This window comes from Enhydra lutris, unplaced genomic scaffold (genome assembly GCF_002288905.1).
Source record: "Enhydra lutris kenyoni isolate GAN:26980312 unplaced genomic scaffold, ASM228890v2 scaffoldscaffold6, whole genome shotgun sequence".
NCBI lineage: Eukaryota > Metazoa > Chordata > Mammalia > Carnivora > Mustelidae > Enhydra > Enhydra lutris.
The window spans coordinates 20872881-20899986 of NW_019154090.1; the positions used below are offsets into that span (position 1 = coordinate 20872881).

The following is a 27106-nucleotide window of genomic DNA, read 5'->3' on the forward strand; positions in this document are numbered from 1 at the left end:
GGAGGATTCTAAGGCTGCTTCTAAGTTCTGCAGGAAGGTTCATGATGGATTCCTGATGCCTACCGTGGGTAGGAAAGGGGTGAACGTGCATAGGTGAGCCAAGAATTTGCTACCCTTACAGAAGGAACAAATAAATACTGAATGAATGAATTTGGAATCCCACGACATTCTGTTTGAATTAGGCAATGCTCTTCCCCCAAGCGAGATTGTCTCTGGGGAGAGATATCCTGACAGCCAGACACCTGGCTCTGGGAGTCTCAGAGTCACAGGGACAACTGCCATTTGCTGGGGACCTCCTATATGCCAGGCACTGAGTTAGGCTCTTTCAATCACCACCTCATTGGATTCTCACAAAAGTCTCATGAGGAGAGGATTAGAGCCTTCAGATTCTGCTGAGAAAACTGTGGTCCCCAAAGAGGAGGGATCTGTGCAAGGCGACCCAGCAGGTCGGGGGCAGAGACCCACTTCTACCACGCTTCCCCACTTTCTCCATTCCACCCTATGTCAGAGCAGTGATGGGTTTCCCCAAATCTGGTGTAGCAAGTGGAACATGATTCATTCAGTTAATCATTTGCCAAAGGGAGAGGAAATACATCGGACAGTCCTTGGAAAATCCTCTCTCTGGAAAGTCCCTGAGAGACGAACCAAATCGAATCTAATAGTTAAGCCTGTGTAGTTGGAGGCTGATTTCACAACCATTGGTCCCTTACATAAACAACACCATTTTATGTGTCATCTATTAATTCTGCTGCGTACCAGACAGAGTGCAAAGCATTTTACATTCATTGACTTATTTAATCCCCACCACAGTCCCATGAGGAAGTAAGTCATATGTTGTCTTAGAAGGATGGATTTGAGGTTCAGAAAGGTGAACTTCTTTGAGGTCACACACAGCATGGAGCCAAACCATACAAGGGTGTAGGTATGCGTGTGTACATTTTTGGCTGTACGTGGAGTAGTACTAAGTCGGTAAAGAGTATTTTTGGAAGAGTGTGCACTGGAATAAACATATAAGGGATGTTGAGAGGTCCAAGGGATGGGCTGTGATGAGCACCATTGTTTACAAGCTATTTCAGATCCTTTCCTACCCTTCTTGTGTGACCTAATTTCCCTTTACATGACGAACTAGTCCCAATATATTCATTGTTATGCTACCTTGTCACATGACCCAATTAGAATCTTTCATTTAAGGGGCACCTGGGTGGCTCAGTGGGTTAAGCCTCTGCCTTCAGCTCAGGTCATGATCTCAGGGTCCTGGGATTGCGCCCCGCATCAGTCTCTCTGCTCGGCAGGGAGCCTGCATCCCCCCACCCTCTGCCTGCTTGGGATCTCTGTCAAATAAATAAATAAAATCTTAAAAAAAAAAGAATCTCTCATTTAAGTCTTTGATTCTAGAAAAGAGTGACACATAGCTTGGGATTCATTCAGGTAGCGCGGGAAGGTGGTTAATAACATAATTTCTGGAAATGGATAACCTCGTGCAATTTCAGGCTCCACAATCAGTACCTATTCCCCATTGGGCAAGCTAGCTGACCTCTCTGTACCTTTTTTTTTTTTTTAATCTATAAAATAAGGACAATCATAGAATCTACCCCATAACAGTTACATAACAATTACTACCTGCATGTAGAAAGTTCTAGTTTGGGGTGTTTTGATGTCTTTCCATCAGTCTTCAAGGGTTTGCCATTCATTCCCACAAGGAGACCCCTGGAGCATCTCATTTGGTTCCTGTGCTTTCCAGAGGGTGGGATCCCAGTCTTCTCATTGATTCTACGAGCTCCTGATACTCTACTAATCCATTATTTCTCTGCAAAACTAACTCAGAGTCAGTCTCTGTTGCCTGCAACCCCAGAACGCTGGGTGGAATGTCAGTTCTGTTTCACTGCAAAACTGGGACTCTGCAGGCTCCAAGCTGGGAAACCGCCCCCCCAACCCCCACTGCCAATTCCCAGTGGAACTCTGCACTTGACATCAACAAGTCTGTTCTCTCTTAAATTCGTGTCTGGAGCGGTGATGCCAAAAGAGACTGCCCCTGCAGGTGGGAGACATTTATTTGCTTGCTTAATACATGCCATGGAGGGGTCCTCTGGGCTGTGTGGCATAGTGAAGCTATTCGGGATTATTAGTCCCAAATTAACAATGAGCAAATGTAGGACCAGGGATATGAAGGGACTTGTTAAAAGCTACACAGCAGGATGGGATGGTTCCTAGCTCAGGTTCTCACTGTTAAAAGACTGATTAACCTATGTGGGGTGGGAGATGGGCTAAAAATAAGGCTTGGGCTTTGACCTTGAACTCTCAGTACTATACTTGTCCTTTTTCAGTTCTTCGCTGATTCTAAGTTTCTTTCAGCTTAATGGTAACTCAGGGCCTTTGCACATGCTGTTGCCTGGAACTCTGTTTCTTCCACCATCTTCCCTCCCCCACTCTTTATCTAATTCCTTCCCCTTTTTTTTAGATCTAGGCTTCTCTGTCCCTTCCTAGACCACCAGCTCCAAGTTGGTTCCCCTACAGTTCTCAAGGTCCACATTTGTCTCTTGCCTTAGCAGCTAGCACACTCAACCATTATTTGTTTCTGTTTATCGGTTTCTTGCCTATCTTCCCCACTAGGTTATATATTACCTGAGGGCAGAGGCTCTGACTTCTGTCTCAGTTCCTGGCACAATGTTTGTTCAATAAATAGAGGAACCCCAGAGTCACCCAGCCAGAAATCATCTAGTTTCTGTTCTCCCTCCAAAGGTGAGTAACAATGGCTTGACCAAGGCCACAAAGCTAGTCATTATCTGCGAGAAACAAGACAAGAACTCGAGAAGTTACCATAACCTTTAAGTCTTGAACTGGGCCATCCTGATGTGGGGGCGGTGTGGGCTTCCCAGGGGCAGGGCGTTGGGACAGATGCCAATCTTTGCCACCACGTCTAAGAAGCAGGTACGATCACCATCAGCCCCATCAGTAGCATCATCCCCATTTTACAGGTGAGGAAACTGAGGCTTAAGACACTTTGTGACTTGTCGATTCCTACAACTGACGAGCGGACAAGGTGGAGACTCGAACCCAGGGCTGAAGCCGAAGCGGTGCGCACCCAGCGGTGGGTGCAGCGCGGGCGCGGAGTCCTGGCACCGTTGTCGGTGCACCGCGGGCGGATGGGCGGAGGGGAGCCGGCGGAAAGGCGGCGGGCGGCCCAGCAGCTCTCGGCAGCGGCGGCGCAGCCCCGGGAAGGGGGGCGGCTGCTCGTCCTCCCGCGCGGCAGGCGGGGCGCGGGCCGGGCGCCGCCACAAAAGGGCCGCTGTCGCGCCGCCCCGTCCCGCGCGGGGAGCAGAGCTTGACCCGCCCCCGAGGCCGCCGGCGGCCCCCGCTCTACTCGCGCTGCCTCCAGTTTCCTCTCGCCGGCTCTGTCGGGCCCTCTCCCTGTGTCCCCGGCCTCCCCTCCCCGGCCAGCCCGCTCCACTCGCTCCAGTGCTAGGAGGGGGCCGCGCCCCACAGACCGACCTGCGGACCGACCGACTGATCCCGCGCCCCGGAGAGGAGCAGCCCATCACCATGGTAACGCCTGCCAAGGCCTGGACCACCTCGCTCTGTCCCCTTTTGGTGCGGGTGTCCAGGGCGGACCCCAACCTTTTATGCTATGACCCTCAGTGCCTCGCTACGGGTCTGTGTTAACTGCTCCCCACCAGGGGGGGGGGGGGGGGGGGGGGGGGGAGGGGCGGTGGGGGAATGGGGGTGGAGGTGTCGGGACCCCCCCTCTGGCCATGTCCTCTCTCCTCTCTGGGCCCTGTCTCTCCAGGAGCGATGTGGATGGCTAAGATTGGATGACTTGTGAACTTAGATGTCGCCCCATCCCTGGCACAGATCAGAGCTGGAACCCTAGCCCTTGGGCCTTAGATAAAACAAGCGGTGGTGTTGTGCTTTCAACTTGGGGCTGAGGGTCAGGTATGCCCACTGTCCTCACACAAGGTGCAAACAGAGATGAGGGTTCAAGCCCCCTCCCACCCAGTGCCCAGTGGAGAGGACGGAGTTCCTTACCAAAACTTGGGGTGGTTTTTTCACTTTAGACTCAGGGCCAAAATGTCAGGTGTGTCCCTAGTCCATCTGCATCCATGCCACAGTCTCATGGGAACAGGGTGGGGAGGTAGGCCTAGCAGAAGGAGAAGAAGGAGGGCAATACCGCCATACTGTGGCTTCCTTGGCTGGCCCCTCTCTAACGTTGAGATGCTCTGGGAGGAGTGGGAGGGGTGTGTGTGTGTGTGTGTGTGTGTGTGTGTGTGTGCCCGTGCGTGCACGTGTGCCAGTATCTGGGAACAGGGAATGAAAGAAAAGTCTGTTTTCAGGGACTCGCAGCCCAGCTCCCAATAGGCCCAGGAGCCCCAGGCGGGTTCACAGGAGCACTGGGGTTTGGAAAAGTCCTGAAGACCGGCCAAGGCTTTAACCCCTTGATTGATGGCCCATGTTGAATGCGTGTGGATTTTCACTCAGTGCACAAGGATTCTATGAAGATGGGTATGCACACACAGAGCATAGCAGTGTATGTTCCCATTGCCTCCCACGGCTGAACACACGTGCCCTCTGACATACACACGGCTTACCCACCAGCTGTCCCCACTGCCAAAATATGGACATCCATCTGCATCCATGCCACAGACATATGGCAAAACCAGGCTGCTAGATCCACACACCAGCAGGACAGGTGGACGACACACCTTGCTGCCCGAGCTGTTTGACGGAGATCGTCATAAGCTCGTGGTTCTTCACCTTTCCCTATGGGCAAGGCACTGTGCCCAGGGATTTATACTCAGGAGCTCATGTCACAAACATCAGCCCTAAAAATAGACCTGCTGGGATCTTCACCCAGCAGATGGGGACCTGAGGCTCTAGGAGCTTCTGTGGCTGCCCAAGGTCACCCAACCAGGAAGTGGGAGATAGGACAGCCTGAATTCTGAATGTGCGTTCAGCTGTCCAGGCCACCCCAGAACCACACCTGCATCAAGCAGTGTTTGCTAAACCTTCCCTGGTTTTGGACTGAACTCAGGGATTACTTTTAGAATCCAGAAACTCCTTGCTGAACGCCAGACCCTCAGATTAAGAGGCAGGCCCTGGGTGGTTCCCTGAAAAGGCTGAGCAACTCTTTCTTAAATACCCATGATGGACAGACTTTTCTCCCACTTTTGTTACTTGCCCACCTCTCTGACCTCACCTCTGTACTTCAGCCACTCTGACCTTGGTTCAGAGTCTCTTATCTTTCATGTTCCTTCCTGCCACAGGGCCTTTGCATGTGCTGTTCCTGCTGGGGTGGCACTCCTTCACCTGAAGAATTCCTATCCATCCTATCAATGTCCACCCAAGTATCACAACCTCAGGAAAGCCTTTCCCAATTTCCCTGACTCCCACTCTAGCATGCTATGTATCTTTCCTTCATGGCCCTACCACAGTTGTTCTTTGCCTGGGATGATTTGATTAAAAGCTACCTAGTGCTCTGGCGTATCCCAGTGCCAAAGCATCCTATGACAAAGGCTCTTTGGGCTTATTTGGTTTCACATTCCCGAACTTTTAGTTCTATCATAACAATTTGTGCACATTCACTTGCTGGATAAGATATTATGAAGAAAGAACAAAATCAAAATTACTATTTGCTTAATATTTTTCTTTTAATCAGCTTACCTTATACACTTAAAGGTATATTTAAAACATTTTATATCATGACCATGAAAAATCAGTATCCGCGGCCATAAACACAAAATAACTGTAAAAATGTCTACAATGAGGGCAAATTTGTGTTGGTAAATTCTGGCTCAATGAGGTTGGCTCTGGATGATTCCAAGCGGGAGGACTGCTTTCTTTTCATTAAAAGGAGTGATCACTGTGTGTCTGAGAGGTGTTTTAAGATATCCTGGCACTGAACTGAGACTTTCTCTTTGGTGTTCTCAGGAGGACTAAACAAGAGTTGGGATAACTTTCTGTGATTTCACATCAAGTTCATGGCCTCCCCAACTCATCTCATGGGTCCCCTGCTAGCCTCTCCCACACTTTGAGAAAAGCTAGTTGAATCCAATTTATTCAACATTGCCAAAGTATCTGCTTCTCAAAGGCACCTGCTATGTGCCCGGCCCTGTGTAAGGACCTGAGTGTGAGAAGAGTAAGCTCTGGTTCATGTCCTGGAGGCTTCTAGTGCAAAGTTGCTGAGACTTCCGGGCTGGGTGACAGGCGATGGGAGTCCCTCTCTTTGCCTAGAAGCATATGTGTCATGAAAAGCAAAGAGATGCGGGTTGAGCGGGGCTCTGGGAAGGAGATCACCCAGCCCAGGGAGGGGCACAGTACAAGCTCAGGCAGTGCTTCTCCAAGTGGGGCACCTGCCATGGGTCCAGGGTAGGGAGACTTTAGATGAACTTTTTTTTTTTTTTAGATTTTATTTATTTGACAGACAGAGATCACGAGTAGGCAGAGAGGCAGGCAGAAAGAAAGGAGGAGTGGGAGAGGGAGAAGTAGTCTCCCCACTGAGCAGAGAGCCTGATGCAGGGCTCAATCCCAGAACCCTGAGATCATGACCCGAGCCGAAGGCAGAGGCTTTAACCCACTGAGCCACCCAGGTGCCCCTAGATGAACATTTTTATTTATAGTTGTTCATCTTCGTGAGTGGGCAGAAGTGGTTTAGGCAACACGAACACAGGATGATAAATAAAAATCAATGGACTTAAGTTGGAAATGAATTGACAAGAAGATGAATGTGAAGTAAATACTAATTGATATAAAGCAAAATAAATTAAGATGTATAAACAGCAAGAAAAACTCTGCGTATGGCACGTGGGTGATTGGGAAGCCCTGGGCTCGAGCATCAAGTGTGTTGGAAGAAGCAGAAAAGTACGCTGCTGTGGACTGATGGCCACTAGTGGTGGGCAGAGTTGCTAAGGCAGTGGGGAACCACTCAAGGTTGTTGAGCAGTGAAGGGTCACAATCACATCTGTGTGCTAAAAGGCTATCGTAGGAGCATCTGGGTGGCTCAGTCATTAAGCGTCTGCCTTCAGCTCAGGTCGTGATCCCAGGGTCCTGGGATCAAGCCCCACATCAGGCTCCCTGCTCAGCGGGGAGCCTGCTTCTCCCTGTCCCACTTGTGTTCCCTCTCTTGCTGTCTTTCTCTCTGTCAAATAAATAAATAAAGTCTTAAAAAAAAAAAAAAAGGCCATTGTAATGGCCAAAGAAGAGCCCAGCCTGGGAAAGGGGCAGAAGACCTCTACCCAGCTCTACCATTTACTGAGGGTAAAGCCTTGGGCTCAGTGTCTTAACCTGTAAAATGGGAATAAAAATACCAATCCCATAGAATTGTTGGGAAGATGAAATAAAATAATGTTAATAAAATAATGAAAAGTGCTTAGGATAAAGCCTGATACAGAAGCTTGCTCAGTAAGAAGCTCTAGTTATAATTGTTATTATTATCATTATGTATTTTAGGTGGGTGATGGTGAGCCCCAGGGCAAGGGCAAAAGGGATAGGGAGAGAAAAGAACAAACACAAAACTTAGCCCTGGACAGGTGAAGTGGCTTGCTCAAGGTTACACCAATGAGCCATGACAGAGCTGGTCTCAAATGTGGGTCTTCTAACACCCACTGGTTTTTCAGTTCACTGCATCTGGGCTGTTTTTCCAGTTTCTAAAAGGTTCTTCTTCTACATTTTTTTTTTTTTAAAGTAAGGAGTCAATTCTCACTCATGCCTCCACTCACACACAAATAAAAAGGATTTAAAGCAGGAGAAGTTTTAGTTGGACACGAGCAACAACTTCCTGGCAACCAGGGCCACAGAATACTGCTTTTAGAATCTCCAGCCTGGAGAAGTTCAAGAGGAAGGTCCCAGGTAGCTGAACCTGGTGGCCACAAGCTGATATCCACTGGGCTCTATCTGGCTCACAGATGTGTTTGGTGTGGCTAATCTGTAGAACACTGGGAAACTTTACTAAAATGTCAGCAGACCCAGCAATCCTGGGTGAAGGCAACACTGGGTTGGAGCTGATGAGATGGGACGTGTGCCACAGTCCCCACTACTCCCTATTGATTCCCCAACACTGAGGCTGATTATTAGGGGCCACTCACCAAGGGGCCAGAGGGGTTATTTTCTTGTACTTGGCTACTTCTGTCTTCCATGTCACCTTTCAGTCCCTTGTGGGCATTTGTGCCTGTGGCTGGTGGTTTGGATTCTTCCTGGGCTGAGTAGAGAGATGGATGAGACCAGATCTTTTTAAATTTTCCCATCAATTGAGGATTAACTGATCCCATTTAGAAACCGTGTCCCAGCTCCAAACCTTCCTGCACTTGATTATACCTTGAATTCTAGAGTGACCCTGTTGGAAGCACCCTTAGAGATAGATAGATAAGCCCAATGCACCCATTTTACAGATGGGGAAATTGAGGCCATGGTCACCCTGTGAGTCAAGGGTGAAATCTCACCTTCCCTAGGCATGCCATGGAGGAGAGCAGGGGATGACAGCAGCCCTGGGGCCCTGCCTACCTCAGTTCTTCCCAGCCCTCTCTCTTCCCAAGCTAGGGAACGATGCTCAGTGATGCTCAGAGCTTTGTCTGGTGGAGCCAATGGACAAACCTGGGCCTTTAAGAAGAGTTCGGCACACCTCAGAAAGCCCAGCTAACAACATCTGGTGAGACCATTTAGAAAGGGAACAGGCCTTAAAACACACACACAATCACACTTTTATTTTCCCCCCTTGTTTATAAAAGCTACACAGGCTGGTTACAGAATGGTCGGAAAATCCAGCAAACTATGAAGAAAATGAAAAGGGTGACTTACGAGGCCCCTGCCCCCAACAGCGCTCAGGGGTGACGGCTGTTAACACTTTATTCCAAGGCCTCTTGGCTTACGCACCTTTTTACAGCATGGAGATCACACTGTCTGGGAATTTTTTCTTTTAGAAACTTCCAGTAATCAGAAGAGTTGTTCCTTCCCGGGGTGAGGAGTTGCCTGGCAGGAAGCCTCTTTCCGGGGTGGTGGAAATCTTGTATGTTAATCTGGCCACTGTTCACAGGGAAAGGCACATGGGTAAAAACGACATCAAACTTGTGTGTTAGTAAAAAAATAATGGAGGCTCAGTGCAAAGTGTTGACACAGAAGTATAGGAACCTCTTCCCGCCCTCCCGTGCCCAGAAGGAACTGCTGGGGACAGACACTTTTCTGCCAGCCCCATAGCAGTTTCCTTGGGTCTATCCAGAAGGCCCCTGAGCATCATTCAGGCACCAGCCTGGCAGCGGGGTCTGTGGGCCCCCTTGGGGGCTCCTTCTCTGCTGCTGGGGAGGGGCTGGAGAGCTGCAGACCGGCTCTGGCTTCTCCCTTTCCAACTTCTCGCTGTTTCCTGGCGAGGAACAGTTAAGGGCCCAGCCTGGCTGCGCTCACTGGGGAGGAATGGAAACACATCGATTAAGTTTCACGGAAATCATTTTGAGGGGCCTGTGTTTGACCAGCAGTATTTGGGTTCCTGAGGGCCCAGGCTGGGCTGCCTGATTGGTTTTGAGTGGAGAGGGGCCAGCTTTCCTTCCTACGGGCTCCACACTGTGTGCTTACGCCCATATTTGGACAGCTTATGAACCCCTGGGGTTCAGGCCCATAGCAGGTAATGCTCTGGCCAAGAGCTTGGAGTCCCATTAACTTGGAACATTTTTGTTTTTTTACTGGCCGCCCCTTAAATCATTAGAGTGTGCAGCCAGTGAGCCCATTTGTGAAAGCCAAAGGCATCCCATCTGTGAGCTTTAGTCTGCGAGAAGTAAACAGCTTGAAACACTGCAGGACCGGCGGCTGGGAAGGCCACCCTGAAGGCTGGTGGCTGCTGCTGACCCCATGGTGGACAAGGCACCAGGGAGCAGGGGAAGAGGGCGGGCCTGACTGGCCAAGACAGGGTTGGATCCTGGCTGTCTTTCCCCTCCTCTCCGTGATCTTGGACAAGATCTGCTTCCTCTTCTTTATCTGCAGAGCAGGACATTCCTTCTCCGCCCCAGGACCTTTGTGTGGCTAAGCAAGAGAATGTGAGTGAGCACAGGGCCCCGTGCACAGCAGGTGCCTGGAAGTTGTTGTTATTCTTCGGGTGACAGCAGTGGGGTTCAGGAAGGGGTCAGGAGGGGGACATGGCTTCACACAGAGGCTGGGACTCTAGCTTCATCTGACAGGAGGAATAGAGAAAAAAAAAGATTAAAAAAAAAAGGCAACAACACTTTTTTCTTTTCTCAGGACCCCTGCATCCATCATCTCCCTGCATTTGCAGAAGAATCATCTGAGCAAGATAGGATAGGCTCTAGAATCCCCGTTTACAGATGGGGAAACTGAGGCACATCAAGGCAGAGATGGTTGAGCTCACTGTTGCCCCGAGGTTGACATGCAGACCACAGTTGGGACACAGGCTGTCACAGAGCGGACCTAAATAACAGGAGTCATGTGCTGGTAGACTCAGGCCCTTTGCGTTTCCCTCTGATATTCTGAGGACCCCCAGAGAAAACCCACCTCTCACGATAAGATGTCTTCACTACCTTTCTAATGTGTGGCAAGCTTGCTTTGAAAGAACAGAAGAGAAACTCGATGAGCCTTCAGGAAGTGACCAGATGTACTAGAACCTAATTTAGAAAATGTATTTGTTCTTATTGCTTCCTTTTTCTTTAAAAAAAATAGTTTATTTTTATAGAACTAGAACAGTGAAAATGAAATATATTTTATATAATAAGTGTGTATTTATTATATAGTTAAATATTACATTATTTATGGTAATATATACTAATGTAAGGTCTACCCTCTGGCTATAATAATAAATATATATGATAGATATAAATATATTTATATGAATAAAATAATACAAAACCACCCAATGCATCAACAGTTTATTTTTGAAGTTCCATTCCATTTATGCCAGCTGATGCCAGTTTTCCCCATAAAGCAATAACATAGTGAGAACTAAAGTAATGGCCACAAGCATATAGCAGTGATGGGTCTTGCTGAATGAGCACCTACTAAGAGCTAGTCCTGTGCAGAGACCCTCCATGTCTTATGTCATTCGGTCTTGCTCAACCATTTAAGGCACATACAATTATGAGCCCCAGCTTTCCCTAGTAAGGAAACTGAGGCAGACAGAGCTAAGCTAAGCAACTTGCCAAGTCACCTAAGCAGAAAGTGGCAAGAGCAGGATTTGAACTTGGGCAGTCTGGCTGCCTTCTCCTAACCCGTCTGGGGGCATAAAGTCTCTGTTTGAAAATACAATTATGTAAGTATTTTTGGTGAGTGACTTGGGGTGGGGGGGGAAGCGGTCAGCGCTAATAGTACAAATGGTACTTGGATATGCTAAAATTCATGAACATGTGAGTGAATGATTAAATTTCCAAAACCAAAATGAAACAAACCCAGCCCAGCTCAATGTGCACACAAGGAAAGGCCCAGAGAGGGAAGGCGCCTGCTCGAGGTGGCACAGTGGCGTGGAATCTGGGAAGGCGAGTGCCCTAGGAGAGGCTGGGTGGAGTGGGGAGGGCATGGGGCAAGGGAGGAGTGCTGGCTTCTTAGTGTGTCCACATGTTCACAGATGTCAGCTGGGGTCCTCTAACTCAGGGTCCCCATTCCCATTGCTGTCCTCAGGATTGCATGGGTGAGGGGTAACTCTAGGGGTTTGGCCTTGCTTTGGAGGGGAAGAGCATTAGAAGAAGTGGTCAAGCCAGATGAAGCTTTTCCTGTTCTGCCAACTTGAAGACGCCCCTCCCCCCACCCCGACCTTGCCTGGCACCTCAATGGGAAAATAGCCCTTCTGGCCATGTTCACTTTTGATGTCAAGAACCTGTGATAGGTCACCCCCACTGCATTGATGCTGTGTCAGTGGCAAGACCCTCCTTCCTTCAGAATGGGGGCTGTAGACATATATTCATTCCTCCCACAAATAGTGATGGAGACCCTACCCTGTGCTCAGTGCTGTGTGGGTGCGAGGGCAGAGTGGCAACCCTGACATTGGCCCAATGACCATGGGCTAGCGGCCCCTGTGTTATAGCCTCCTGGCCCTGGCCTCTTGCTGGAATGGAGAAGTGCCATATTCCTCCTCCTCCAATCCTGGATTTTATTTCCCTGTCTGAAGGGACCTCATTTGTAAAAATGATTTTTCTGCCCCAAATAAACTGTCTTTATGCTGGATTCTAGTTTATTCTCATCTTGCTTTACATGTCTCAGTGACAGATGGCCCCGGAGCTTGTGAGCAGTCCGGGCCAACCAGAATGGCTTCCATCAGGCATTTTAAGAGTTGAAAATCATAACCCATGGGTTCTATTACTATACCGGACTGGAAACCTCTGGTCTTATCCAAATGGTTTTACAGATGGAAAAACCTGTGGTTCAGAGAGGGACATTTTGTTTGTCCTTCCACGGCATTTACTGAGTACCTATTTTTACCCAGGCCCTGTGCCAGGAATGGGAGACCCTTGGAAGAGGAGTCATCAATGCCCCCCTCATGGTGACAGTTTCAGGCACTATTAAAACAAATGGTCCCAGACTTTGTAGCTTAAAGCAGCGTACAGTTCTATAGATCCTATAGATCAGAAGTCCAACATGGGTCTCACTGGGCTCAAATCAAGGTGTTGGCAGGCTGCACTCTTTTCAGAAGACTCTAGAGGAGAACCTGCTTGCCTTTTCCAGAAGCTAGGAGCAGCCCGTGTTCCTGTGCTCTTCCTCCATTTTCACAGTCAGCAACATGGCGTCTCTCAGATCCTTCTTCCCATGTCACATTTCTCCCCAACTTTCACTTCTTCTGCACCCTCTCGCCCTTTGGAGACCCCATGGGATTGCATGGGACCCACCGGCTAATCCAGGATATATTCTCCCTATCTTTTTTTTTTTTTAAAGATTTTATTTATTTATTTGACAGAGAGAGAGATCACAAGTAGACGGAGAGGCAGGCAGAGAGAGAGAGAGAGAGGGAAGCAGGCTCCCTGCTGAGCAGAGAGCCCGATGCGGAACTCGATCCCAGGACCCTGAGATCATGACCCGAGCCAAAGGCAGCGGCCTAACCCACTGAGCCACCCAGGCGCCCCTATTCTCCCCATCTTAAGAGGGTTGATTTGTCATGCTTATTCCATCTTTGCCTTATGGGGAAACAGACTGACAGGTAATGGAGCTTAGGACACAGGCATCTTTGGGGCCACTATTCTGCTTACCAGCCCCGTCCTCAGGGAGCCCAGAGCCTTGGAGGGAGATGGCAATCAGCATGGGAACTGCTATGATAGGGGTGCCACAGAAGCCCAGGAAATGGGATGCCTGCCCCAGGGGGTGTGGGGGAGGGAAGTCTGGGGGAATCCCATGGGAGAGATGAGGGGTGACCTGACTCTTGAAGAATGGGAAGGACTCAGCCAGGTGAAGGGGAGTGGAAGTGGAAGGCATGCCAGGAGGAAGGGACAGCGTGTGCAGAGGCTTGGAGATAAGCAAGGGAATGCACACACTGCTGTGGCTGAAGCACAAGAGAGACAGACGGGCTGTGGGGTGAGGCCAACGCCAAGATCACAGGGAACCTGAATGCCTGGAGGCTAATGCTTTCCTGAAGGCAGTGCGGACACTTCCAAGGTCAGGTTCGTGTTTGGAAAGACCACTGTGGGTTCCTGGTCCAGAATGGCTGGAAGTGAGGCAGTCTAAAGTTTGGATGGCAATGAGGAAGGGATTCCGTGGAAGAGACAGAGGCCTGGGTCAGGACAGGGATGGGGGAGCAGAGCCGAGTTGGTGGGTGGGCTGCTGGAGGTGAGAAGAGCCTGAGGGTTGTGTGTGAACGGAGGAGGCAAGAGGAAGGGCAGGAGGATGGGCAGATTTCTGGCCTGGGAGTCTGACTGGACTGTGGGGCCATCACTGACACAGGGACATGGGGGAGGGGTGGGTTTAGGGACGTACTGAGTTGGGTTTGACGCGTTGATGATCTGTGCCTGGTGGACACCTAGGGGAAGCACCCAGAAGGCAGCTCATCATGTGAGTCTGAATCTGTGAGCTCATGTGTCAATTATATTAATTTGTATCAATCAGGTATTACTGTGTAACAAACCACCCCAAAACTTGGTGTTGAAAAAAAACCCCAGCAATTACTTATTATCATTCATGCACCTGCGTTTTGATGCTCCTGCATGTTGCCTGCAGGTTGGTCTTCACTGATGGCTCAGCTTCAACCTGCAGGTGTGCAGGTCTGCCAGATGGTGGGATTGGAGGTTGCTGACCTCCCTGTTCCCTCTGGCCCTGACCTAGAATGCCCCCCACCATTCCTCCCCTCCACCTTGGGCCTATGGATGGCACTGAGCAAAGACCGCAGGAGGGGAGGGAATGAGGATGTCTTGAGGAAGAGTATTCTAGACAGAAGGAGCTGCCAGTGCAAAGGTCCTGAGGAACAGGAAAGAAGGCCAATATAGCTGGAGGGGATGAATGAGGGGTAAGGGTAGCAGAGGAGGTCAGCGAGTTGGCTGCAGCCTTAGTCATATGGAGCCTGGAGGGTCATGGGAAGTGGCCACTACCCTAATTATTACTGCTATGATCGCTTTTCATATTCTCCTCCTATCCCCCACAGGACCCCCCATCTCTGGACACAGCCATCCAGCATGCCCTGGCAGGCCTCTATCCCCCTTTTGAGGCCACGGCACCCACCATCCTGGGGCAGGTGTTCCGTCTGCTGGATTCTGACTTCCAAGGGGATGGGCTGAGCTTCCTTCTGGATTTCCTTATTCCTGCCAAGCGCCTGTGTGAGCAAGTGCGAGAAGCAGCCTGTGTAAGTTTGGGAGGGAGGGTGGGGCCGGGGGACAAGCTCTCCCAGAACCAGAGGGCTGGAGGTGAGCAGGGTAGGAAGTGGGCTGCTGTGTGTCCTGTCTCAGAGCCAGAATTGAGGATGTGGGATGGTTCTCCAGGTACCACTACTTGCCCAAAGGGAGATGTCTCCACCCTCCCCCTGGCTCCCCCCAGTGGAGCAGGAAGCTCGCTTGGCTCTTTGCTCTCTGATTATCTAGGAGTCAATCACATTTATCCTTTCACTAGCGGGGAGTAAATCCTGGATGAAAGGTGGGATGACCCTTGGGAGCCTGCCCTGAGGCTGGCATTGTGGGTATCACCAAGCTGCCTTGGCTGAAGTGGGTCAGTTTCAGTGGAAATAGCAGAGAATGTTCCAGATATTTCCTGGAGCCCTTGAGGCCTCAGGACTCACTTTTGTCCCAGGAGACCTCTTTGAACCCAGATCTCAGGGAGGCCTCTCTAAGCCAAAGTGGAAAGAAAAGTGTTTTAGGTAGGTCTCCTTGGCTGCAAATGATAGATCTTTACTCAAGGTGATCTGGCCTCAGCCCCGAGTAGATACACCAATCAAATCCCTTTCTGTCTCGTGTCTCTGCTTCTCCTTGTTTGCCAACATCAGTCTTACAGGCTAGATGTCCCCCCCAAGACTGGGATCAACTCCCGTCCTGGAAAGGAGAAACTCTTGGAGAGGAAAAAGAACTCTTCCCCCTCAACTGCAGATAGAAAAGATGCCAGAAAAGATCCTGATTGGCCAGGCTTGGATTGGATGTCCGTCTATGGACCAGTTACTGCAGCCCGAGAAATGGGATAGCGGGCTTGGCCAGGCTCGCATCATACGCCTATGCCTCTGGTCAGAGGTGGTGACTGTTTTAAGGGTGGGGACAGGCCTTTGGAGACCAAGCCCTCAGAGGCCTGTCCCAGGAACTTGTCTACACCCTTCATGGGGTTGCCAACTGTGCCCCCGCTGTCCCAGCCTCAAGCATTGCTAAGAGGTTTGAAGCTCCCGCTGGCTCATGTGCCTTGGAGACCTAATGCATCAGGAGCCAAAAATAAGAGTGACAACCGTGCGCATCATTTCAGGGGTAGCAAGAAATTGAATATGACAGCTAAAAGCTCAGGTTTGGGAGCCAGAACTAGAGATGGTTGGAACTGGAAGGAGACTACGATCCTTCGTTTCCTTGGTGTGGCTTCTGGAAGGCAGAAACTGGCATACACAGTCATTGTTACTGCAGGAGAAGGAAGATTCTCACCAAGCACCTGCTGCCGGCTCCCATTTACCCACCCTGACACTATTTTGTGCATAACCTGCCCCTCCCAACTCCTTCCCCATGACAAGCTCTATGACTCCCCGCTTCCCTTCTTCAGCTCTTAAATCTGTATTTGCATGATCTCCTTCCCCATGTCTTCCAGGAACAAGGGTCACAACGCTTTAATTTCCCTATTTTTTAAAAAGATTTTATTTATTTATTTGACAGACAGAGATCACAAGTAGGCAGAGAGGCAGGCAGAGAGAGTGGGGGGGAGCAGGCTCCCTGCTGAGCAGAGAGTCCAGTGCGGGGCTTGATCCCAGGACTCTGGGATCATGACCTGAGCAAAGGCAGAGGCTTAACCCACTGAGCCACCCAGGCACCCCAATTTCCCTATTTTTAATCATAGGAGATTTTAATTATAATTATAGGTGAATTCATGTCACCTCCGAGCCCAGGGTGGGATTAATAGTATGGCGGCAAGAGTCAGGTGCCCCAGGTTCAAAGCCAGACTCCATCACTGCAGAGCTGGGCGATCACCCTCTGAGCTTCCTTCATGGGAAAGCAGGATTGTGGATAAGACGGTACCCATGTCCCAGAGAGGACACACACAGCCTGGCACAGAGCCTGGTATGCAGCAGGTGCTCAGTAGCCATTGGCTGTTACTTTCCCACTTTTTTCTTTCTCCCCTGAAACTAGGAATGTGCCAGCCCCAAAGTTGGCCTTGATAAAGGCCAGCACCCGGAGGCGGCCAGCACCCTCAGATGAAGTCCAGTGGGGAGCAGGAACAGACACAGATGCCTCCAAATGTGAAAGCCGAGGCACGAGTCCTGTTTAAGCTGCTCTCAGCTGTGTGGCCATGAGCTAGTTCTTTCACTCCCTTGAGCCTCAGTTGTCCTCATCTGTAAAGTGGGGATAAAGGTACCTAAACTCCCTGCCCCACGAGTGACTGTGAGGTTCAAATACATTGATCATAACCATCGTCTCTGTGGTGCGTTGCTGTTTGCACAATACCGCTGGGCAGTTCCGCCTCGTTCAATGGGAAGGTGAGGGAAAGCAGGTTGTAAACAGCAGAACGCTCAGTGAAAGTAGTGGAGGAACTCGCGGACTGGAGGGGTTTGTGGATAGGAAGGTTCCTTGCGGCAGCCAAATCTACAGCGTCCCTGACGGGGACTGGTTTACCCACTCAGGGTACAAGGGCAGTCAGTTCTTGCCCCAATTAACCAACCTGGGAAGCACCTGCTTCATTAAGGGGAACCTCAGTGTCATTCTCTGGAGCTCCTCCACATACACATCCAAATTATAGAAGATTATCTAGGTTTTACTCAAGCCACAGGGCTCTTTTCCAAAAGCCAGGTAGAGAGAGAGAGAGAGAGAGAGAGAGAGAGATACCTGTCAGTCCCGTGGCGGGTGGGGGTGTTGCTTCTGTTGTTGCCACATTGTGTCGCTGTGGGAGTGGGTCCTGCACAGCCCGGTGGAGGGGCTCCATCAAGAGAGATCAGTTCTGGGGCGCCTGGGTGGCTCAGTGGGTTAAGCCTCTGCTTTTGGCTCAGGTCATAATCTCAGGGTCCTGGGATTGAGCCCCACATTAGGCTTTTGGCTCAGCAGGGAGCCTGCTTCCCCCTCTCTCTCTGCCTGCCTCTCTGCCTACTTGTAATCTCTCTCTCTCTCTCTCTCTCTCTCTCTGTGTCAAATAAATAAATAAAAAATCTTCAAGAGAGGTCGGGTCCAACCGGCTCCGGGATGCCCTGCTGTGTCCCACCTATACGGAGAATTGCTGGTGCCTCCTGTTTAAAAAAAAAAAAAAATTTTTTTTAAAGGTTTTCCTCACCTGTCATGTCGTTACTCAGTGAAGAAAAATAAATAAATAATTAAATCATAAACCAATAAATAATAAACATTCAAGTCCAGAATAGTGGAATGATTTTGTTTGTTTGCTTGTTTGTTTGTTTCAAAATCATCCAACGAGGTAGTGGTGGGGTCGTGTTTCCTGGCTTTTCACCCAGGATTGTTTCGACTTCACTCTGTAATCTCTCTGCCTTAAAAATTAGAGAATGGTGTAAATGCCGTAACTGACTCATTTTCTAATGGAAAATCCCCACAATTTTTCAAAGGGCAAATGTCAAAGGGAGAGGAAATTAACATTTATTGAACGCCCACTTAGTGTACGCCAGGCGTTGTGCTGTGGGGGATTTTATTTACACGTATATAAGATCTCACTTAATCCTCAGACCAACCCAGTCGTATGATACATATGGTCATTCCTGTTTGCAGATAGGAAAATTGAGGCTTGAAACGGTTATGTAATCTGCACAAGTTAGCGATTCACACCTTGGAACCCATGTCTCTCTGGCTCTCAAATGAAGGGCTCAGACTTGATTTGGATTGAGAGAAGTCTGGGGTAGATGTGGAGAAGGGACCGTGACCCAAGCAAAACGATCCTCATGGGAAAGGCACCTGTAAAGTAGCACCTGTCACTCAGAGCTTTTCTCTCTTGGGCCAGAAGGCTAGCTAGCATTTTTAAGGTCAGGGTCAGGACTAGAGTGGGGCAGGAGAGGCATTTGCTCTCGGGATTGTGTGACTTGAGAGACTCTGAGATGGGGCCCTAAGAGTTATGTTGTAGGCACCTCTCTTGCCTCCCTGCTCCCATCCCCGACCTGCCCCAGATTCCGTCAGCCCCATGGGCAGGTCCTTCCAGGGTAGGATTCTCTGACATCACCCTTCTGTCCGCAGGCCCCGTACTCGCATTGCCTCTTCCTGCATGAGGGCTGGCCTCTGTGCCTGGGGGCTGAGGTCGTGGTACACCTGGCCCCCCTCAACCCTCTCTTGCTACGCCAAGGGGACTTCTACCTCCAAGTCGAGCCCCAGGAGGAGCAGTCCGTCTGCATCATGATCAAATGCCTCTCCTTGGACCTCCGCACGGTGGACACAAAGCCTGTTCCCATGTCGTCGTACCCTATACTTTTCACCCAGACGGGGCTGGAGGCCATCAACAGTGACTTTGAGGGAAGCCCCCTTCACAACTGCCTGGTTGCGTCAGAAGATGGAATTGTCTCTGTGCCCTGGACCAAGATAACCAGCCCGGAGTTTGTGGATGACAGATCCCAAGCAGTGAATATCCTTTCCCTGGCCTGGGGGTCCCTTCAGTTAGAGGCCCTCGATTTGAGCTGCCCTCCGGAGCTGCCCCAGCCCAAGTCCCCAGGCTGCCAGGAGCTGCATGCCCAGAGCTTGGTCAAGGGCAAGGGCAGGACTTATGGAAACAAGTACCCAGGACTCATCAAAGTGGAGCCAGCCAGGCCTGGGGAGGTGGCCTTCAGGATGGACCATGTGGCCAGCCAGGACTTGGAGGGAGACTATGTGGTCCTTCTGGAGAGCAGAGGAGGGTCTCCTAGTAGGGAAGTGGAGACATCCCATGGGTGTCCTTTGGGGGCATTGGAGGAATTATCCAGAACTAAGGAAATCCCTTTCTCTCAAAGAACGCCACCTCTCTCAGGCACCAGTGGGGGACCGTCCTTGAAAAAATGGGCTTGTGAGAAGGCAGCAAGCTCAGAAGAGGAGCCCTGCATTTTGGACTTGAGGAGAAAGGTCAACCATAAGGTTGACTCACACACCCACGACTCAGAACAGCAGCCCCGGGAGCCCTGCGTCAACGTCCTTGAGAAGCCATTTCCCTGTGCCTCTGGCCTCAAGGCAGGTGGTTCAGAAGACCCGGCTTCCTCCAAGGTGCAGGGACATCTGGGAAACCCAGAAAACATGGTCCAGCCCAGGCCTGACCCAAAACAAGAGTCCTCCCTGCACCTGTGCCCAGCTTCCCCTCCTGCTACTCCAGTCCCTGAAACCAAGATGGAAGAGAGGGCCAAACTGAGCCATGGGAGACTTTCCAAACCTGGGCCTGGCCCCAGTCAGAACACCTCTTCCTCCAGGTCCCCCACTCCTGGGCTCAGATTCTCCTTCTTGAAAGGGCAAAGGCAAGCCCCGGGGCCCCCAGAGAAAGCCTCACTCCAGCACGACGGGCCCTGGAAAGTTTTGTGTTCGCTCTACTCTCCCAAACCCAACCGGGCCAAGGGCTTGGGGAAAGGTAAGGTGCCCACTCACTCGGCTGGACAGGGGACTATTCTCTGGACGTGACCAGGTGACGAGGAGGCTCAGGATGCCAGGAACAGAGACCCCCCCACTCCCCGAACTGGTTCAGCCTCAGGGTTTTAGTGCACCGGGAGCATGTCAAGAGGCTTGAAGTCTCAGGAATCTGGAATGGCTATTCTGAGCCGTCCTGAGTCCACAGTCAGCTCGGCCCCGCAGCGGCTGGCTGACCTTGGTCAAGGACTCCTTCTTGGTGCAGTGTGGGTGTCCTTTGCCTCACACAGTTGTTCTGAGGTTCAAAGACACACTAAAAGTAAGCCGCTTAGGGACATCTGGCTGGCTCAATTGGAAGAGCGCGTGACTCTTGATCTCAGGGTTGTGAGTTTGAGCCCCATGTTGGGTGTGTAGATTACCAAATAAATAAATAAACTTTAAAAAAAAAAAAGGACCTAGCATAACACCTGCCACGTGGTAGGAGACCAGTAGCCATAAGCTGTTATTATCAGTCAGAAGATGCCAGAGAAGAATCTGGGGAAACCCAGATTCTCCTTAATACTGTTTTCTTTGTTGCTCTTCCCCAGCTGGGACAACTAAGACCAAAGCATCTGGCCCAGCTGCTGACTCAGGCCCACTGACCAGGGAAAAGGCTGGCTTTCCAGAAGGCCCTCCTGGAAGAGTCCCTGCTGTGGATGAGGAGACCCCAGGGCCTGAGCCCAGGATGGGGACTCTGAGTGTGGAGATGTTCCAGTCAAGAATAGCATGTCTGCCAGGTCCTCAGGGATCATAGGGCAGCAGGAGGTGGAGAGGAGGGTGGTGGGGTGGGGTGAGGGTGTGTTGGGTTGGGGAGTCTCTGAGCATCCTGGTGTTGGTGGGTGTGGAGGAGATAAGGAAGGTCCTGGAGACTTGTGTTCTGGACCAAGTACCCCTGGGACTCAGGCTCTTCATATTTCCAGTGAAGGAACTGGATTATATGAAAGCAATTTCTAGATATCCATCCATCCATCCATCCATCCATCCATCCATCCATCCATCCATCCATCTATCCATCCATCCATCCATCCATCCATCCATCCATCCATCCATCCTACTTTTCAGTGAGGCAGCCAGAATGGGTGTCTTAGGTCTGTTCCCTAGAAACAGGGCCTAAGACAGGGATTCTTGGAGAAGTGATTTGTTGAAGGTGGTTCTCAGGAGAAGGGGAGTGAGGAGAGCAGGACATGGCAGGGGAGGAGCTGAGTGACAATGGGGCCTGACCCCGTGAAGATCTGGGACATGAATTACACCACAGAGCTGGTTCCATTTTAAGGTGTAGGGGGCTGGTCTTTTGTATGCTTGGGTCTGTTGGTCATCAACCCAGGCGGGGCCTGGGATGCAGGGTGAACCTGTGACCCAGTTCAGTTGAGGGCAATTCTCTAGAGAACGGGACATCTGTGAGCCAATACAGCCAGCAGTCAACAGCCGCTGGGGGATGGGTATCAAGCCTGACAAAGGGATCCGAGTGGGGTTTTACCAGCATCCAGTAGAGAGGATATTATCCCTTCTGTTGAATATTTATTCATCTTTGCAACAAACATTTCTTTAATACCTGCTGTGTACAGCCAGGCCCTGGGCTTAGCACTGAGGATTCAGCGGGAAACAACAAAAAGTCTATATTCTCAGGGTAGAGAAAATTCAACAGGTTATTACAATCCAGTGTAAACAAATTGCACTGTGGAGGAGTACAGGGTGCTGTGGGAGGACCGATGAGTGCCCTGGCCCAGGCTTGGGCATGAGGAGAGGTCAGGGAGGAAGGAGGAAGCAACAGAAAGCTCGGTCCTAGAGCATGACTAGGTTTTATCCAGGTGAAGGGGTGGGAAAAGTGTTCTGGACAGAGGGAACAGAATGTGCAAATGTCCAGAAGCAAGAAAGACCTCAGGGCTTTTTGTGACCTACTGTCTTTAAAATCTATTTTACTTCATAGACCTGTACCATTTTGTGCTGAGTGCTGGGATACAATGAGTGGAGCCCTCAGTTTTGCAGGATTGAATAAAGGCCTACATTTGCTGTAGGAGGCTGCAGTAGGAGAAGGGCTTCTACAGAGGGCAGAGAGGAGGTCTTCCTGGAGGCGGTGGCATCTGAACTGGGCTTGGAAAGATAAGGAAGGTTTCACCAGACAGAAATAGGAGGGGAGAGAATCCCTGGCAGAAGAAACAGCATGAACAGAGGTGGGAGGTGAGAAAGGATCCGCCTAGGTTAGGCAATGACAGATGACCCTTTCTGGCTGGGCCATAGGTGGCAAGGGGTGACACAGTCTATTAGTTGTAGATGATGATCTGATCTTCACGTGGTCTTCTCTCTGTGTGTCTGTGTCCACATTTCCTCTTTTCATAGGGACACTAGTCATATTGGATTAGGGCCCACCCCAATGACCTCATGTTAACTGAATCATGTCTTAAAATGTCTCTAAATACAGTTACATTCTGAGTTCCCGGGGATTAGGACTTCAACATATGGAAGTGGGGGGCTGTAGGAAGAACACAATACAGCTGATAACACAAAATGAATGAAATGAGCCTGGAAGAGTGTGCAGCCTCTGGGGAGACTTAAGGGGCAAGTGGAGAAACTTGCACTTTTTCCTAGAGGCCATGGGGAGCCACGAACTGTTTAGAGTAAGGGAGCAACACCCCACAAAGACTCTACTGAGCTCCAGTCATGGATCTACAGAGACAGAAGCTCATCTCTCCTGGTGGTCAAGGGCCAGGTCCAGCATGACTCAAGCAGGTGAGGGACCTGGCTCTGGCGAGCCTAGGAAGCCACTTCCCCTCGCCGGGCTCCAGTTTCCTTATCAAGAAAATGGGCCTGGGGACGGTGATGCAGCATTGCCTGACCTGATGGCTCCAGTGGCTGCGAGAGGATTTCAGAAGAACATGGACAGACATCTCTGACTTTGTAGGTTATATCATTTTCTCATGTTTAATCATTTCACATTTTTTTACTTTCTTTATAAAAAATACTAATATACCGAAAAAAAAAAAAAAAGCAGAGACTGTAGTGTAATGAACACCCACTTACCCATTATTCAGATTTAATAAGTCTTAACATTTTGGCGTAAGTGAAAGATCTTCATACCTTGTCCCTGAATACTTCAGCATGCCTCTCTCAGCTCTGAAGATATTTTCCCTAAGAACTGCAATACCATTAGCCCATCTAACAAAACTAAATATAATTTCTAATACTACTCAACACCCAGTTCATATTCAAATTTCCCATATTGTCCCCAGTGAAATGCTTTTCCTTTTGAAATTTATAAATGAGTATCACGGGGAAAAGAAAAATCAAACCCATGATCTCAAGAGGATCTAAAGTTAGACACACACGGTCGGACATCTTTTTCAATTATGTCAAATTTGCAAATGTGCATGAAGGAAAGACTGTTCTAGAAGGTCTGCACCCCTGTGTGAAACAGCACTTATGAAGGCTGTTAAGCTTGTTTCTAAGACTTCCTGAGCCATAAAGGGTCTTACACACTTACACACTGTAGAAGGTCGTGCCCACGTGGAGTGGACGGTGGCTGTTACAAGATGGTTCTGCGTGAGGTGACTCTGGAGGGCAGGGCTCCGAGCCCAGGGTGTGAGGCAGGCCCAGTTTCCAGAGGCCTGAGCCTCTTTCCTTCCTCTGTGCTCTCCCCTCACCACCGTGCAGCTGGGCTGCGCTGACTCCCTGGGCCTCGGACTCCCAGCCCCTGTGAGGACAGTGGGCCATGCAGCCCTGATTCCTGGAATGGGAAACAGTCTACGGAACCCATGGGTAAAAGTCTGCAAGAATGAAACGTGAGCTGGCAGCCCTGGGCTGGGGGCAGAGATGAGGACAGAGGCGATGTTCCGTGTAACAATGGTTGTCACTGAGCCCGTGGCTCCGTGTGTTTCTCAAGACCATCTCATTTAGCCCTCGAAATGACCTAGTAAGCTCCACATTTTATTCTCCCCATTTAACAGATGAGGAAACAGGCTCAGAGGCACAGCGACTAGCCCAAGGACACACAGTGAGTCAGTGCCAGGCTGACACTTGAACCCATCCACATGCCTCCAAAGTCTAGTCCCTGAGCTGTGCATCCCAGAGTGCCCTGTGCAGAAGGGAGTCCAGAACGAGGGAGTCCAGAATGGAGGGGGGAGTCAAAGACAGCTTTCTGAGGAAGTGGCTATTGAGCTGGGTCTTGAAGGCTGACTCAGAGTTCAGAGTTGCCGAGGGAGGAGAGAAAGGACATCCGAGGTGGAGAGACCTGGGTTCTCACTGCTCACCTGTGTCCTCCCTTCTCCAGGTGGTCGGGACAGGGCAGGGAGGCCCCTGCTTCTGGTGTCAACCACTGAGGGGGCCTGGGAGGCACCGTGGTGCACAACCTCAGAAGTCACCAAGCTGCTTTCCTACCTGTGCACTGTCCCCAGGTAAGGGGCTGGGCCAGCTGGCCACTCTGTTCCCTTTTGACTTCTTGGCCCAGAGTCCCGGGCTGGGCACTGAATGGACAGACACCGTGCCCTTCCACCCAGTCATCTGTTCCCAGAGCCAGTCCCAAGCCAGATGCTGGGGGGAGAGGGGAGCAGGACAGACTTAGTCCCTGCCATCAGGGGGTTCCCAGATTGCGGGAGATGGATGGCGTGTGAGGAGCAGAGCATGGACGAGCAACTCTTAGGAGCATCAGTGTGGTGAAGAGAACGGGGGTGATGTAGATCGGTGATGATTAGTGGGTGATCCTGGCTGATTTCTAAGACCTCCACTCCCCCACCTGCGTAACTTCAGGTTGGGCTGGCTGGGGAAAGCCACCATCCTTTCCTCAGCGTTCCAGCCCCCAGCCAGGAGGGTCTCAGAGGTGGTGTTTGTTCAGGACTGTGCTAGAGACCCCAACCCAACCTAGAGGCTGTGTGGCTAGGGGTAGGGGATGGAGGGACTGGTGGAACCCTTTGGAACCTTCTCCATACGCTCTACCCCATGGGAACTATCATGGCCACTTGCTGGCCATTAAGATTTTTCTTCCTCTTCTTCAAGGTAGTGTGACTGATCTGGCCTGAGAGGCAGATGGGACCCACTTTTTTCGTGCTGAGAAGTGGTCAGTGTGTTAGACAGAGTCCTGGAATCCCACCAATTTGCTGTGTGACCTTGGGGCAGTAACCTCCCCTCTCTGAGTGTCACTTGAAAAAAAGGGAGGACCAAGTGGACTCTGGGGACCAATGTAAACTGTGGAGTCCTGGCCCCAGCTTCACGCTAGGCCACGCTAGAGACTCAGATGCTCCTCACATCGGGGCCTGCCCCCCAGGTTGGTGGCCAGGCCTGTGTGGAAGCAAACGGCTCTCCCAGCATGAACAGTGGGAGGCAGGCGAGGTGCGGGGCCTCTTCTCACTGTCTGCCATGTCGCCACTCTGTGCCTCAGTTTCCCCTTCTAGGGTCATGACAAAAGCAGGCATTTATGTTCCTCTTACCCTGCGCAGTCACTGAGTGCCTCACTCCAATGAATTCATCAGTCCTCACCACAGCCGGTCCCACGGGGTCAGCACTATGATCCCCATTACAGATGGGAAAATGGACTCTCAGCAAGATGGAACAACTTGTCCAGGTTCCAGACACTGTACCACAAGTCCACCACCACACTGGCCGCCTCCATTTTTTCTGTGAACTGGCTGGACTTCAGGCTTGGAGGTCCCCCGGGGGGTTATTTTCCCAACCTGCCTGATCATGAGGACGGCCAAGGGCACTTGGAACCGCACAGCCTCCCTGCCCCACCCTGGATCTGCTGGGGGGATGGGGCAGGGGCGGGGGTGACGAACCGATTATTTTAACAAGTCCGGGCGGAGGTGACGAACCGATTATTTTAACAAGTCCTGACAATTGGGCCAGTTTGGGAAATCCTAAGGTCATCACCGAAAAGTACACCGGGCTGCAAGCAACAGATTCCAGTTCAAAATGTCTTAACTGATAAGGAAACTTTCTTGGTCTCCGTTTTCTAGCTCTTAGGAGGAAACTGGTAAAGGAGAGCCTGTCTTTTCCAGAAGTGCCCCCACGGTTGCTGGCCTCAACCAATCAGAAACCAGCCCCTGGGGGACCTGTTATACGGAGGGCATGCGATTCCTGAGCAAAACGTGGGATTCCTGAAGAAAACGAGAGCTCTGCCCACAGGGAAAGGATGGGTTCAATGCTGGACTCGTCCACTGCAGTGGGGACAGTGGCTTATAGGGTGTGAGAGAGGGCTGTGTGAGGTACTGTGGGAACACCGAAGAGGAAGCAATGGACTCCACCTGGTGAGAGATCATGGAGGGCTTCCTGGAGTGGGGTGGGCATTGGCAGTTAGTTGGTCTTGTAGGAGGAAGAGTTCACCAATAAATCAAGGCTCCTGGCAGCCAGTCCCCCCACCCCCATAGTTCCTTCCCCCTAGAAAGCCTGGTCCATCCAGCAAGATTGCCAACTCTGTTTACCATCCACAGGCCTGAAGATAAAACCAAGGGGCTGGCTGTTGTGATTGATGCCAGGAAACAGCCCCCGTATCCTGGTCTGGTCAGTGCCCTGCAGGCCACCCAGGTGAGTGGGCGGTGGACAGCCTCAGCCTAGCAAGTGTTGGGAGCTCCAGGGGACTTGTGGTGCTCATGGAACCCAGGGGGCTGAGAGCTGGAACCAGGAATGCCAGGCAGACACTCTTAATTACAGTATAAAAATCCCAGCCCAAAGAGGCCTGAAGAGAGAGGGAGTTCATTGGTTCATTTGACTTGACAATCCGGAAATTAGATCCAACTTCCAAGTATGGCTTGATTCAGGGGCCCAAATATTGTCTCCAAGACCTGGTTCCTGTCTCTGCATTTCTGGCCAGTTTCTCCTGGGAGGGCGCTCTTCTCAGCCAGGCTCCCTGCCTTTGTAGCTATCTGGTTCCCAACAGCTTTCACTTCCCATGGTCCTTCATTTAAGTCCAGTAGGACAGAGTGAGAGATTCTCTTCCCAGGGGTCCCAGCAAGTTTCCTTCTGTCTCCTTAGCTCAGGTGGTCATCCCCCAACCAATCTTCATGGCCAGG

At 50.7% G+C, this 27106-nt stretch overlaps 1 protein-coding gene across 1 annotated transcript in view; it reads left to right on the forward strand.

Moving 5' to 3' along the window:
* The first annotated feature begins 3412 nt into the window (after window positions 1-3412).
* Window positions 3413-27106, forward strand: part of LOC111141761 (KIAA1755 ortholog) — a 46594-nt gene continuing 22900 nt past the window's right edge. The window contains exons 1-6 of the mRNA XM_022494564.1: window positions 3413-3543; window positions 14540-14737; window positions 18732-20076; window positions 20660-20848; window positions 24376-24499; window positions 26528-26621. Coding sequence (XP_022350272.1) covers window positions 3541-3543; window positions 14540-14737; window positions 18732-20076; window positions 20660-20848; window positions 24376-24499; window positions 26528-26621 — 1953 coding nt within the window. The 5' untranslated portion in view covers window positions 3413-3540. The remainder of the gene's footprint in view (window positions 3544-14539; window positions 14738-18731; window positions 20077-20659; window positions 20849-24375; window positions 24500-26527; window positions 26622-27106) is intronic.